Below are 14,578 nucleotides of genomic sequence, written 5' to 3'. Positions count from 1 at the left end.
TGAAGGGGACCAGGCTTGTGAAGGACCCCATTGAAGAGGGAGCAAGGCCCAGTCCTGGCCCCTTCCAGCACTGGCACAGGATGCTTTGTGTACCAGAGGGACACTCTCAGCCCTTTTTGGGAGTGCAGAGAGCCCAAAACCCATCCCAGCTCACCTCCCGGTATCTCCCCAATGGCAGAGTGGTGTCTCTTGGGCTTTGTAACCTGGGGCTGCCTGAGGCTGTCCCTCTGCCTCTCACCCACTGCAGCCTTCCCATCTCCCCAGCAGCATCCAGCAGAGCCCAGGGGTGCAGGAGAGCAGGAGTTTTCTGTTCAGGGACTTATAGCCAGGGGAGGGTCAGTCTCTTCTCTCAGGGAACAAGGGACAGGACAAGAGGAAGCAACTTCAAGTTGCCCCAGGGTAGGTAAAGGTTGGATATTAGAGAAAACTCGATGGTGCTTTGCAGCTGAGAGAATTCTCAGCACCTACCAGTCAGGGCAGGGAGGAGGAGATGTCCTGCTGCCAAACCAACAGCTGGGGTGAAAATGCTGTTCTCTGATGAATGTGGTTCATTAAAGCCTAATTGTATCATTAACATACCCCTCTATCACAAAGGTAACCCCCACCAAGGTAAAACCACCCCTCACTGGGGTGGTTTTTGTGACTATCTTTAAAAGTAAAGCAAAAGAATTTTGCACATAAAGATCTGCATGACTTGAGTCACTCACGTTCCACCTAAACAGAAAGAAACCACATAAAAAGTAAGTTGAGAATGGGGTAAAAGTGAGGGAAGACTCCACAGTTACTGCTGGGCTCAGTCAATGGGCTGAACCTGCCTTCTTCCCCATCGGGACGTCTTAGGTAAGAACTGCACTCGGTGCACACTGAATTCTTTAATTGGGGGTTGGAGCTTGTCTGGGGATTGCTTTGAACACGTTTGTGCAGTCAGATCCTAGCAATGACAAATCTTATCACTGACAGGTACTATCACAGACAATCCTCCAACTCTAACCTGTCACAGTTTGTCACAGGCTCCCCCTAACGGGATGCTGACACACTGCTCGGGCACAAGGCTTTTCTGGGGCACTGAGACAAATTAAACAAGGGTCAAGTAAATCTCTTCACACTAATGGTATAAAAAATCCCTTTTCATGTGACTGATGTAGCTGTAGCACTTAGGGACACGGGTTAGTGCTAAGTGTGGCAGCTCTGGAGCAATGGTTGGACTTGACAGACTCAGGGAGCTTTTCCAGTGGCAAGGACCTGTGATTCTGTGGTTCCCTGAGGCCCAGGCAGGCACTGCCACGGCTCCCAGCATCAGCTCATGTGGTACCACAGCGGGATGTGCCACTGGGAAGGGCTGGCACCCTCTGCTCTGCCTGGCTCAGCTTCTCCAGCAGACCCAATTCTACCTGGCAGTTTCACCCTCTCCAGGTTCATTTCCCAAAGGACTGAAGGGCCTGCTCGGCTTCACACAGTAATGGGGATGTGTCCCCTCAGATCTACAAGTTCCTGCCTCAAGTCCCAGCAGTTGGTTACTGGGGCCACAGCAGAGTGTAGGACCTTTGGCAGAGGCCAGCTTGTCAAGGAGCAGAGCAGTAGAAGCCTCCTGCTGCAGGTGACATCATAAAGGCCAGAGCCAGAGGAAGCTGAAGCAGCTTCAGGGGCAGAGTCAGCAGGAGGCAAGCCCAGCACAGCCTTTCCTCATGCTTCCCTGTCTCTTCCCTCTTGCTGCCCTTTGGCTGGCGTGACCTTCATTGAAAGTCACCCCACATCTTCTGCAGCCACCAGAGGAACACCAGAAAGAAATGGCTGCAATTTGCCTTGGGACCAACCTTCCTCCCTGCAGGGCCCACAGACTGGCAGAGGCTGCTGAGCTGATCACCTCTGCTCTCAGCCAGCTGTGGGGAAAAGCTGGTGCTGACATTGAAGAAGGAAGGCTACATTCCCAAACTCTTAGAGCTTTTCCAAGTCTGCAGGGAGTTACAGCTCAGCCAGGCCTTGCAGCATTTGTCAGCCATTATGCAAGGAATTCTGTGGCTTGAGCAAGCAGCTCTGCTGGAGGTGATACTGTCACAGGAGCAGATCATGGATGTGCTTGTGTGCCTGGAATACGGCCCCTCTTTGGCACAGCCCAAATGGCACTGGCAGCTCCTGTGGCAAACAACCAAGCTAAAGGAATTTCTTCTCATCCAAGACCCTGAGCTCCAGGAAAATTCCACCACATGTGCTGGGCACAGTCCATTCAGGCTGTCATCTTGCCCAAGGCAGCTGTGGTGAGAGAGGGTTCTCTGCCCAGCCTCACCTCCTTCATCAGCTGCAAGAAAGAGGGGATATTCTGTGCACTGGAGTTAAGTGGCTTCTGAGCTGGTCTCAATGGCTTGGGACCTGGAGCTGGATCACCGTTCATCAGACGTGCTTGCATGTGCACAGGGTGGGAATTCCCTTCCCACAGAAAGGAAAATCCCCTTCTTTCTCTTCCCTTGGATTCTGTAGTTTAGAAATGAAAGAACCCAGGGAAGGGTCTAAAGATTCCTGAATGAGCTGTCAAGAGTTTCAAGTTCTCTTTGATGGCCAAGCAGCAGATTGCTGTGGAGAGAGCTGGTTTGTGGGGGAAACTGGGGAACAAGCAGCTTTTGGGTTTCCCTCTCAGGGCCAGGTGTGATGATTGTGGAACTCATTCTGAACCTGAGATACCAAAGAGCAGGCTCGGGGAGAACGCTGCCAGTGCTGTTTCCCACAGGAAGGAGTGATGAGAAATGCAGGCACAGAGAGGGTTGAAAGGGTCCAAAGCCGTGAGAGATGATGATGATGATGGTGATGATGTTCAACCTGATTTTCTTGACCCTCTGGAGGCTTAAGCAACGGGGGGACTGAAATTCTTGGCCAGAAGGGAGCTCTTGTCCAAGAGGTCTTGAAGTCTCTCTTGGGAGGAGAGGCTGTGACTGTGCCAAGCCAAGGCTGGAGTAGAGGTGCAGAGCATCTGCAAGGGAGGAGCTGGTTTGAATGCAAGAAAAGGCAACCAGGCTGTGGCTGCAGCCACCTGTTCATCTGCTCCCCCTTGCCTGGGGAGCCTGAAAAGATGCTTTGCAGGGTTGCAGCTGCACGAGAGGGAAAGGGATCCCTGTGGGATGTTCTCAGGGCAGGGGGAGTGGGGCAGGTGCCACATGGGGCAAGCTGTGTCTCAGCTGGCTCTTGCGAGCTGCACTTTTCAGGAGCTTCCCCTGAGCTCATCTTCCCCCGTGGCTCTGGGCTTCTGCCCCCTGCTTCTGTTGCACACAGGCACTGCTGAAACAGTGCCCTAGGAAGGAAGGAAGGATCCTGTGGGATCTGTGTGCTCTGGCATTGACATTTGTTGGGCTACAGTGAATGGAGGCGTGGAGAGTTGGGCTTGTGGTAGCAGGGGATCCTCTCAAGATGGAAGTTCTGCCATTCCAGAGGGCCCGTGTCAGTTGTGTTCCTTCTGTGTGCTCCCCAGAAAGACCAGAAATTTAGGTCAGAAGTTTTGGCCCCATTAACAGCTGGAGCTATCAGACACACGGCTACACAGCTCCTGGGGGTTTCCCTGAAACTTTGCTGAAAACTGCTGGAGATGATTTAAGGCTAATGAGCAAATGCTGTCTGCTCTGGGGGGATTTGTCACTGATCATTCAGCAGCGTAGACGTGCTGAGATTCCGGCAGTGACCAATTTGAGGCAAATCCTCTGTTGGGTACCACAGAATAACGTGACGGAGAGGGGCAGCCCCTTGGCCGAGAGCACTGAGCTGCTGTGGTGATGCTCAGCAGGACGGGACGGATGCACAGCCACGAGAGGGGGCTCGGGGAAGGCTCAAGGAAGCCAAGACAAACTTCTCATCCAAACCCTGAGCACCACAGCAGGGCCGGCTGGAAGGGAGCAGCCGGGGGAGTTGGACGCCGCAGGTCCGAGCTCGCCTCCCGGGCTCGGGGTTAATTAGGGGACATTGAAATATTAAATATATGCGATCACACATATTTGTTCCCCGATATTTTCCCCAGGGATTCTTTAAATACATATTTAAATGCCCAGAGAATCATTTTTTTTAATAATATTTCTTCTCTAATGTCTGCAACCTTGCACATATTATGTATTAGTATGGAGGAGGAGTTGGACAACGTTCTGAAAAACCTTTTTGCCTTCTGAGCTTTTCAAGGAGGATGAATTTGGTTTCATGAATGTTTCAGAACACCGTGCTTTTTTTTTTACTTTGTTTTTTTACTTTTTTTTTTTTTTTTTTTTTATGTTCCTTGTGCCAGGGGCAGAGAGTTTACACAGACTATTGCTTAGTTCTTGCTTGCAGATCTACAGGTTCCAGCATCTCCTCAATAAAATCAGCCACTTGTGTGAGTGCAGCTGCTGGACAGAGCCGCTCTGGGAGCTCCGCACTCCTCTGTCCCAATGTCCCAATGGCAGCGGGACATCTGTCCCGAGACCCCACAGCAGGGAACGGAGCTGGGGACGGGGCTGGAGCCCACGAGGGGCTGAGGGAGCTGGGGGGGCTCAGCCTGGAGAAAAGGAGGCTCAGGGGAACCTCCTGGCTCTGCACAAGTCCCTGCCAGGAGGGGACAGCTAGGAGAGGTCGGGCTCTGCTCCCAGGGAACAGGGACAGGACAGGGAATGGCATCAAGCTGTGCCCGGGGAAAGGTTCGGTTGGATACCAGTAAGAATTTCTTCCCGGAAAGGGCGGTCAGGCATTGGAAGAGGCTGGCTAAGGGCAGTGTGGAGCCGCAGTCCCTGAAGGGACGGCTGGAGGTGGCACTCGGTGCTCGGGGCCGGTGACCGGGCGGCGATGGGCCCCAGGCTGGAGCCGATGATCCCGCAGCTCCTTCCCACCCTCAGCGCTTCCGGGATTCTGAGGGGAGGGCGGGACCCGGGGGAGCCACAGCGATGGCGCCCGACCGCGCCCACGCGCGGGGGCCGCCGGGAGTTGTAGTCCCGGTCGCGCCCAGGTGCGGCGCCGCGCGGGGGCCGCCGGGAGCCGCGGCCGCCCCGGGGCAGGTGCGGCGCCGCCCCCGCCCGAACTACATGTCCCGGGGTGCCGTGGGGCACGCGCGGCGCGGGCGCGGCGGCCGCGGCGTAGCGAAGATGGCGGCAGGGGCGCTGCGCCCCGCTCCGGGCTGAGCGCGGCGCGGCCCCGCGCGGCCCTCAGAGCGGCGGCGGCGATGTCCGAACCGGAGCACCTGGGCGGGAAGCGGGCCGAGTCGGCGCGGCTGCGGCGGGCCGAGCAGCTGCGGCGCTGGAAGGGCTCCCTGACCGAGCAGGAGCCGGTGGCGGCGGGGGGCGGCCGCGGCCGGCACCGTGGCGCGGGGGGGTCCCGCGTCCGCTTCGAGGAGGGCGCCGTGTTCCTGGCCGCCTGCTCCAGCGGCGACACCGAGGAGGTGAAGAGGCTGCTGGGCCGCGGCGCCCGCATCAACACCACCAATGTGGACGGGCTGACAGCCCTGCACCAGGTACCGGGGCCGGGGGGCGGCCCGGCTGTGTGTGCCCTCGGCCAGCACCGGCCTGCGGGGCACGGTGGTACCGGCAGCCCCGGCCGGGGGTGTCGGTAAACAAAGGCTTCGGTTCGCTTTGATCCGAGCCCCGTCCGGTGCGTTCAGCCTGTGGCAGAGCACAGACCGAGGTGTTTCCCATCAGACAGTGGGATGTACCAACTTCTCACAGGGTTATTAAGTAGATTAATTAGCAAAATAAAACGCGGGCTGGCAGGGCTTCGGGCCTGGCCAGGCGACCAGTTTATTAATTTTTTCAAAATTTAGAATTTGATTGGGATCTGCTGAAGTGCCGGGAAAATTTTCCAGGAGGACTGGGAATTTTGCAAGGTTAGGAGTGTCTGGGCAGTTCTTATGTTTAATCAGAGTTGCCTTGAAACTCCCCAAACCTCTCCTTGGCAGAGAGCGGCCACATGGCCGATAAGTAACGTAGATTCTATTAATACTCATCCAAATGTGAAGATGGTACAAAGTGGTCACTGGAATTGGCTGCAGAGTGGTGGTAAAGCCTTGACTGTCAAGAAACATGTGCTGTGTTCCATCTGTAGCTTTTCCTGCTCTGGTGTAAATGAGCAGGAAGGCAAGGGAACATGCAGAATTGCCTCCCTGGAATATTGGGGAACCTGTTGCTGTGCAAGACTGATTGAGAATTTAGCAGGGTGTGTGAAATCAGTGTAAGAGATTGGTCCATCTGGTCAGAGAAATGAATCTGATTTGGATCCAGGCCAGCTTTGGAAACAAAATTTTCTTAGTTCAAGATAGTGTAGATGAAGCATTTACTGTAGCAACAGGAGTGAGGAAAAAGGCACAGTTCGGGAATAACATCAGGAAATAACGTGTTTGTAAAGAATAACATGTTAACAGCACATATAGCAGGATAATTCTTGCGCTAATTAGGATTTCTTCTTTGCTGGGCTGATGTTACAGAAGTATTTGGGACATGTACAAGGTAGTTCAGGAGCTTGCTGGCTCACAGCTGTCAGGGAACAAGGGGCAGGAAGATTTACTCATTTTGGCTTGGACTTCCAAAAATAAGTTGTGAAGCAAAGAGCATGCAAGCTTACAGACTGTCAGGTTGAATAAGACTTCAGCTGGCAAAGCAGTGAGCCTTGTAATGGCTGGGCCTTTTTCTTGGTTATTTGTGGAGTTTGGTATAGCAACAGCAAATAAATTGTCCTGTGTTAGTAACCTCTAGTCCAGCACATGTGTATTTATTGTCAGATAAATAACTAGTCCTGCAGACATTGGCAAGAACCAGCTACTGAAAAGCTGGTTATTCAAAGTATTTTGATAGTCAAGGCTGAATTTAAGGTGGATACATGGTGGAGTTGGGATGACTTCATGAGGGATTTCCAGCCAGGATTGATTGTGATCCCCTCAGAAGGGTCTCGTGCTGCTGTGGGTAATGTGAGGTGTCTGGTGAAGTGTGCTGGACTCTGATGGCAGGCAGTGAGCTCAGCAAGGTCATGCTCCTGGAGACTGTGGCAGGCCATATATTGCCAGGCAGGCTGCAAATTGAATTCTGTGTACGTAAAGGATACAGAATTGTATCATATGTGCCGGAGGAGCCCAGTATCGGGTGACACTGACCAGTAACACCTAGGCTTTGATACTTGGAAGACCTTGGATGAGTGAGTGGTGGAGCAGATGTTGGCTGTACCAGCCAGCTGCTTACATGAAGTGTTTCTTCACAAACTGGACAGAAAGGGAAGGTGATCTTACTGTGATTGGAACAAAAACTTTGTTCCAATGTCCCATGGATGTAATAGCAGTTTTGCTGAAGAGTGACAAGATGTTCTTGCACACCCAAATGGAACAAATGCTGTTTTGCTAAAGGTTTTGTTGTGCTTGTGTTTCCCAAGTCTGTAAACCCTATCAGATGAAAATGTTTATTAGCGTGGTTGGGGAGGTTGTTATGAGTTCCTTTCTCTGAACCTGACCAAAATGGATTTGTTTTCATGTTGCTTGGAGAATAATGCTACCTCTGGTAAAGTTAGGTTGGGGATCCCCAGAGCACTGGTTGACAACTGGAATGATGTAATACATGTGAAGATATTTAAATAACTTCTCTTAGTACTAGAAACACAACGTTTTGTTACAGGGCAGATGGTAATGACAGTCTGCTCTTGTTTAGTACCTGTTGAACCAAATGGCTACTCAATGAGGAAGGAAATCCTACACATTGAAAAAGGCTGGCTTTCTTGACAGAAAGATCAGGTAAAATATTTTTCTTTGGTTAAAGAATTTAATGTATGAGACTTGTTCTGGATGAGCATTCAGGTCTTTTTAGGTAGTGAAAGGGTTAACCAAGTCAATTGATTTAATTTGTCAGAGTCAGCAGCTGCTCCCACAAAACCTAAGACCAATCTTATAAATCGGGTTAGTTTGTTTGAAGCGCAGGGTGGGCCCAAATATTGTGTGCGTTCACAAAGGTAAAATTACACTTGCTCTGGTATCTGGGCCACTGTGGCTAAGACCCATTATGTACTTGGTGTGTGAGAAGCTGGCTTGGCTATTTATAGCCACAAAGCTATATTTTGAAAATAACCTTTTAAATTATAAGTGATGTTTTTGAGCCTGCAGCCTGTGTCACTGCCCTCTTTGGAGGCATCAGACCTGCACCACAGCCCATGTCTGGAACCTGTAGGGTGGCTTCAGCTGTATTTTGTCTACCTCAGTGCCTGCAGAATGTTGCTGGATGAACATCAGTCCCATATTTTCAATTATAAACTTAGATTATGCTCACTGAATTATTTTTGACAATGATTTTGCGTCTAATGCAGAATGGAAAGGGAGATATTAGTTAAATGTGGGTGAACACATAGAAATCATCAAGGAAAGTTGGTGAAATGAACTATTGGTGGCAGTTGAACTTCTCTAGTGTTTGCAGGTGGTGGGAAATGGGTATGAACTGCTCTTCTGTCTCCTGGGTGACAGATAAAACCAAAGAGTAAACTTGTATGAAAATTGAGTCTTAAGGGAAAAACGTTCTGCTGCTTCTAGTTGGGAAAGCGTCTCCCAATGTAATAATATCAATGCTTGTTTGTCTTCAAGGACTGGTTCACAAAAGATGACAGCAAAGATTGTTTATCCTCTGTCTGCCCTTTGATGATTTACTCTGTTTCCCTTTGGCCTGTTCCAAGGAGAAGTGAGTTGCTCATGAAATAACTCCTGTGTCATTTACATTTACAAGTACTCTGCAGTACCTTGGTGCTTGCTGTTGACTTTGTTTTGAGGTGCTGGATGCCTGTGCTAATGCAGGAACTGCTTCCTGAGTCGTCAGGTACTTTGTGCAGTGACTCTGGCTTAGGTGGAGGCTGTTTGTTATTCTCAGTTTGTTATTCCTCCTTCTGAGCTAGAGCTGTAAAACTGCAGGCATGTCTGGTTGCTCCTCAGAGCTTTCTGAGGTGGCATCTGTGTCAAAAGGTTTGGGCATTTTTCAGTTGCTGCTCAGCAAGTTTGCTGTTTCCTCATACAGGTTGTGTGCAGCCATGACAAAGTAGGAAGCAACAGAGTTTTTGGACAGTCCAGAAAGCAGAGGTGATAGAGAGCACTCTGCCCCATCACAGCAGTCTGGAGACTGTTAGAAGAGTCACTGAGGTGCTAACACTGGAACAAAATCTGGGGACTGAGGGAAGGGAGGAGAGGATTCCCCCATCACTAAACCATGTCCCTAGGTGCCACAGCTTTCTGAACACTTTCAGAGAGGGTGACTCCACCATGTCACTGGGCAACCTGTGCCAGGGCCTGACCACCCTTTTGGCAAGAAATTTTCTATAATCAACCTAAACCTCCCCTGGCACAGCTTGAGGCTGTTCTCTCTCATCTTGTACCCTGGGAGAAGAGCCCTGCACCCCCCAAGCTGTCCCCTCCTGGCAGGGGGTTGTGCAGAGCCAGAAAGTCCCTCCTGAGCCTCCTTTTCTCCAAAGGTTGAGCTCCCCTCAGCTCCCTCAGCTGCTTCTGGTGCTCCAGCCCCTTCCCCAGCTCCATTCCCTTCTCTGGACACAAAATCTCTTAATCACTGAAAGGTAACAGCCAGTCTGTGCCTTAAGAGGTGAGGAGATAACTTACAGTGGCATGGCAACTCTGAATAAATGTTCAGGTGCTCCATCTTTGGGGCATCTCAGCTGTGGTTTAAGGTAGTTCAGCTTCTGATCTCTAAGTTGGTGATGATAGCATCATAGATCCGGCTGCATTTTTTAAGATTGGGTTAGGCTGCATTGCCTAAAAATACATTCATTCCTGGAATAGAAGCTTATCTGGGGAGAGTGATACCTTTCCCACCACACTGCAGAGTTCCTTTCTGAAGGTGTTCTTCTGTCATGAAAAGTAAAAGTTGCAAGCTTCTTGTGCTGCATGTAACACTGCTCGTCAAAGTGAAATAAGGCACTGTTAAAAACAGGGTTTATCACTAGGGTGAGTGAAATGGGGTTTTTGGGTTTCAGTTATAAATGGGAATTCAGTTACATGTACCATCCCACAGGGCTCTGAATAAAGTGAGAGAGCTTGGAAGATGCCTGCAATACACCAGGAATTTATGAGATAAAATAGTTAAAATCTGAAGTGCTGTTTTATCAACCTCATGCTTTTATTTTCTTCCTTTTGGCTTACTCAGTCCCTGTTTTGCCTTGATGTTTTCATCAAGGGTTCAATTGTCTTTCCCTTGCATCTCTATTTCCAAGCAGTCTCCTGAGTGGGCAGAATTAACTGTAGACTACACAAACTAACCTTGAGCTGCAGTTAGAGCCTGGGAGAGCTGCTCCTCCTGGCAGCAGGGCAGGAAACCTTCCCCTGGTTTGTTTTGGGGCACTTTCAACTGGATGGTTTAGCTTCTGGAAACCAAAGACAACCACATCATCATTTACTCAAATGCTAGGTGCCTGGGAGGAAGCTCTGCATTTCAGTAAGTAGATGGGTGTTTGGGAGGGGAGATGTGCATCTTCATTGCTTCCTTCCTCAGCCTTTGTTTATCCTGCCCAGTGATACTGTGCATGAAGCTCTGCTGTTCCCCAGAAACACTGGGCAAGGGAGCTGGTGGCATTTTCAGCAACAACTTCCTTCATGGCAGCAGCTGGAAGTGCTGACCCTGGTCCCTTAGTGCTGCCCATGGAAAGGTTCTCATCTCCACTAGAGCTGCTGGGCAGGCTGGAGTTCTGGCCTCACAGGGAAGGCTCATTCGGAATGCAAAGGGATTTTAGGGAAAGCTTGTTGTGCCTAATACATGCTAAAAGCTTTCTGACTTGGGCAGATGAAATTCTTGAGCTTGCATCAGAGGAGGAGGCAAATTTTCCATGCTGCATACTTGTCTGAATCGATATGGTTTGATAAGATTGAAAGCCAGCTCAGCAAAAATGCAGGAATGAGCAATGAATGCAGTGCCTGGACAGTCCCTGCTCCAGCAGCATAGGGTCCTGCAGCTCCTCTGGCATGGCTGGAAACATTCAGGGTTTGTGCTCAAACTTTAGTACGTTTATGTGCAAAACTCTCAGCTGTAACCTGGATGAAACTCCCATCTTCCTGGCATTATTTTTTACAATTTATAATGCCTTCTGCTTATTTTAGCGGGGAGTGTTGGGACTGGGATCTGTTTCTATTTCAAACAGTTTTAGAGATTTAGAATTCAGACTAGGTACTGTGGGGCTTGTGAAACATCACACGTGCTGTGTTTTGTAATGTACTGATATAATAACTGACTAATATGAAAACACAGGACTTCTGAATTGGTATGCTGGCTCCTAATTGAGAATTACTGTATACTGTAAGTCAAAAAGGCCTGTCAGACTGTGAATATTAGGGCAATCACTTTTAAGACAGTTGGGAGACAGGAACATTACATAAGTGGTTGTATAAATTGATATTTTTTTCTTTCTAACTTTTGAATACAAATAAGGGCAGGTGGACCATGAAATATTCTGAAACATGGTTTTGAAACATTGTGTTTGTGCAGAGACTGGGGTAAAAAATGAAAGAGCCTTTCAGGGGAATGGCAGCCCCTGCTATGCAGTGACAGATCCCCAGCTGAGTGAGCCATTTGACCTAGTGAGGATGGTGTGGCCCCAGCACGGTGAGGGTGCCCAGTATAAATCCTGGGATCTGAGTCTGCAGTTTATTTTCAGCTGTCCTTCTAAAGGGAGGTGCCACAGCTGTCCTGCAATCTCCTTTCTTGGGCTGCAGCAAACTGATCTGCACAGGGAGGAAAGGTGCAGCTTGCAGGAGGAGCTGGGCCATGGGCCTCAGTGAGAAAACGTCACTTGCTAAAAATTTTGAGAGCAGGTTGGGCTTTGAGCAGCCTGGTCTGGTGGAAGGTGTTCCTGTCCACAGCAGGACATTCAATGAGATGAACTTTAAGGTCCCTTCCAACCCAAACCAGTTTGTGACTCTGTGAAGGAACGATTTGGTGGGGATTTAGGTGCCTAATTTTCATGGGGCTCACTTCAGCGTGAATGGACTTAAGAACAAGCTCATGGTGAATATAATCTGTCCAGGCAGAGATGTTTCAAGCTGCTGTGAACATGAAATGGAAGCAGTGGGACCCAGAGTATGGCTGTGAGATGAACCTGCACAGCTTCAGGGAGCCAAATTTTATTTCCTCCCTCCACTCCTGAGATGTGCCACCTCTTACTGTGGTGAAACACGACCTTTCTTAAATACCTAATTCTTAAAATGTTTTTCAAAGGAAATGTGCTTTTCTGCATTTCCAGGCTAATAAGCATGATACCACACGTTGCTAACAGCCAGATCCCAGGAGTCAGGCTTCTCTTTTCACATCAAGCTGTTGACAATCAAGGACATCAAAATTCCTAATTCAGACACCTACGTAATTTCTCATGACAGTTTTCATTCATAATAATTATAATGTGCAGTGCTTACAAGTGATCAGTATTTTAGAAAATACATCCATGTGTTCTCTTGTTAAATATTTTCCTGTTAAACAAATTTTGGAAAAATTGGTCTCCTTCCAGCTTTAAACTCTAAGCTTAAATATAGGCTTTGCTGATCTGAAAACAACCAAAATAACTGAAAATTCACTCTTTAAGAGTAAATGGTATGATTTATTTTTCTTTAATGCTGAGTTGTTTGGGATTTTTGTAGCTTGTTTCCTGTGGTTGGACAAAATAGAACACTCTAAACTTGCAGGAGTCTCACTGGAAATGTTTCTATAATACAATAAGCTGACCTTGCAGGGGGACACAAGCAGCTTCAGCATTGCTTTTCCAGCATTCAACCTTGCTCATAAATCTTTGTGAGATGTACAGAATGCAGAGTGACCACCTGCCATTAGCTTTTTATGTGTCACTGCCTTTTCAGGGGAAAACTAAACCTGGCCCCTGTCTGATCCCCTGAGCCAGAGCATTGATTTGCCACAGTGATTGCTCACCATCCATTTCTGGAATCTCTCTGAAGCCACCTCCTATTTATAATTTGTCATTCCCTGCTGTATCAGTTAATGTGATTTCGTATCGAAGCCTGATGGTTTTTTACATCTGGAGTGGTGTGGGAGCAGCAAGTCCTAGTCCAGGCTTGTCTAAACACAAGTGCTGGCTTAGAGAGGGGACTCCAGCAGTGGTTTAGGGAAGTGAGGTGACTTTGAGTCAGGAATTGTAAAAGAATTAAGAATTTTAGAAAAGTTAAAGATCTTAGCTAGAGACAGGCTTTGCTAGAGTTAATGATTAGGTTAGAAGCAGGATTTGAGATAATGAGTCCTGGACTTGGGTAACAAATTACTTGTCATTGTATGTTTGTTTAGCTGTGCTTATAATGAGAAAAAAAGAAACTGATAAATAGGAAAAACACAGACCTTACATCTGGAAACCCATTTAAAAGTCATGAAGAGAGGAAATTGCAGTTCCAAGTGTCATTTGTAGTGTCCACCATTGGAAAGGTAGAAAGGTCAGAGTGAGGAAAAGTGACTTTCCTTCATCTTTTGATGACCCCTCCTCGTCAAAATGACCCCCTCCTCAAATTAGGGAACCAACCATGCAGGCATAATGACCTCTTAAACTCAGTACTATGCATTTTAATTCAGAGCAGGGAATGGGAGGTGTTAGTGTTATGAATATGTATTAGTATTTTGGATATTCAAGACTTTTGTAAATAAATAGACACTTTTGTCAACTTGCAGTGGATATTAAGGGGATGACCCCTGCACTTGCCTGGCCCTGAATAAACAGATATTCTCTAACTTAAACCATTAGAGGGTCTTTGTCTGTCAACAGATTGATATTGATACTGGATCAATATCGATACTTTGGAAACTCAACTGTGTGTGGCCTCTGCCCAAACCTAGCTTATGTCTGCGTAGTTTGGACCTGTAAACAGAGTAGCATCACCCAGAGGAATGTAAACCAGCATGAAGCTGGTAGGGCCCACACAGGGAGCTGCTCCCAGTTCACCACACAGGCTTTGTGCTTGAATTGAAGCATCCAGAAGTGCTTCTGGTTTCATTCTGAAGTCAAAGTATGAAGCATCTTCATTTTCCAGGATTTCAGTTCATATGGATTGTCAGCCTTACCCAAAACAACTATTAATTATGAATTATCTTGAGTGGCAGTTATAAAAAGTGGGAACTTGATAAAAAAGCAGCTTTTTCCACAGGCAGATAGCAATAGGACAAGGGGGATCAGTTTTAAGCTAAAAGTGAAGAGGTTTAGGTAGGACACTGGGGAAAAAATCTTCCCTGTAAAGGTGGTGAGGCCCTGGCACAGGCTGCCCAGAGAAGCTGTGGCTGCCCCATCCCTGGAAGGGTCCACAGCCAGGTCAGACAGGGCTTGGAGCAGCCTGGGATAGTGGAAGTTGTCCCTGCAGGGAATGGAACTGGATGAGCTTTAAGTTCCCTACAAATCCAAACCAGCCTAGGATTCTATGATCTCTGACAATTTAATACTTCATGTGTAGAGATGTGTAAGTAGGGATTTCCCCCTTAGAAGATCGGTGGGACAGGGGAGTTCTGACCCAGCTGGCTGTGAGTGCTGTGGCTTGCTTTAATTGTTTTGGTATACCCAAATATATGTATATTTATATACATTAATATATATATATATATACCATTGCTCTGAGTTGCAGCTCTGGTTCCTTCCCCTCCTAGCCAGA

General features: G+C 48.4%; 1 protein-coding gene across 30 annotated transcripts in view; it reads left to right on the top strand.

Moving 5' to 3' along the window:
* Window positions 1–5,072: 5,072 nt before the first annotated feature.
* PPP1R12B (protein phosphatase 1 regulatory subunit 12B) overlaps window positions 5,073–14,578 on the top strand; it is a 126,351-nt gene continuing 116,845 nt past the window's right edge. For 21 of the 30 annotated variants that reach the window (XM_086861926.1, XM_086861924.1, XM_086861921.1 and 18 more), the window contains exon 1: window positions 5,073–5,449. In XM_086861926.1, the coding sequence (XP_086718052.1) occupies window positions 5,162–5,449 (288 nt within the window). In that variant the 5' untranslated portion in view covers window positions 5,073–5,161. Of the gene's footprint in view, window positions 5,450–7,510; window positions 7,706–10,155; window positions 10,392–14,578 lie in introns of those variants that run through there. The other 9 variants (XM_086861919.1, XM_086861917.1, XM_086861907.1 and 6 more) reach the window with 6 other exon arrangements.

The sequence above is a fragment of the Cyanistes caeruleus genome, chromosome 24 (assembly GCF_971803275.1).
Source record: "Cyanistes caeruleus chromosome 24, bCyaCae1.hap1.1, whole genome shotgun sequence".
NCBI lineage: Eukaryota > Metazoa > Chordata > Aves > Passeriformes > Paridae > Cyanistes > Cyanistes caeruleus.
The sequence above is the reverse complement of the archived record's forward strand: the minus strand, read 5'-3'. Positions and strand labels throughout refer to the sequence as shown.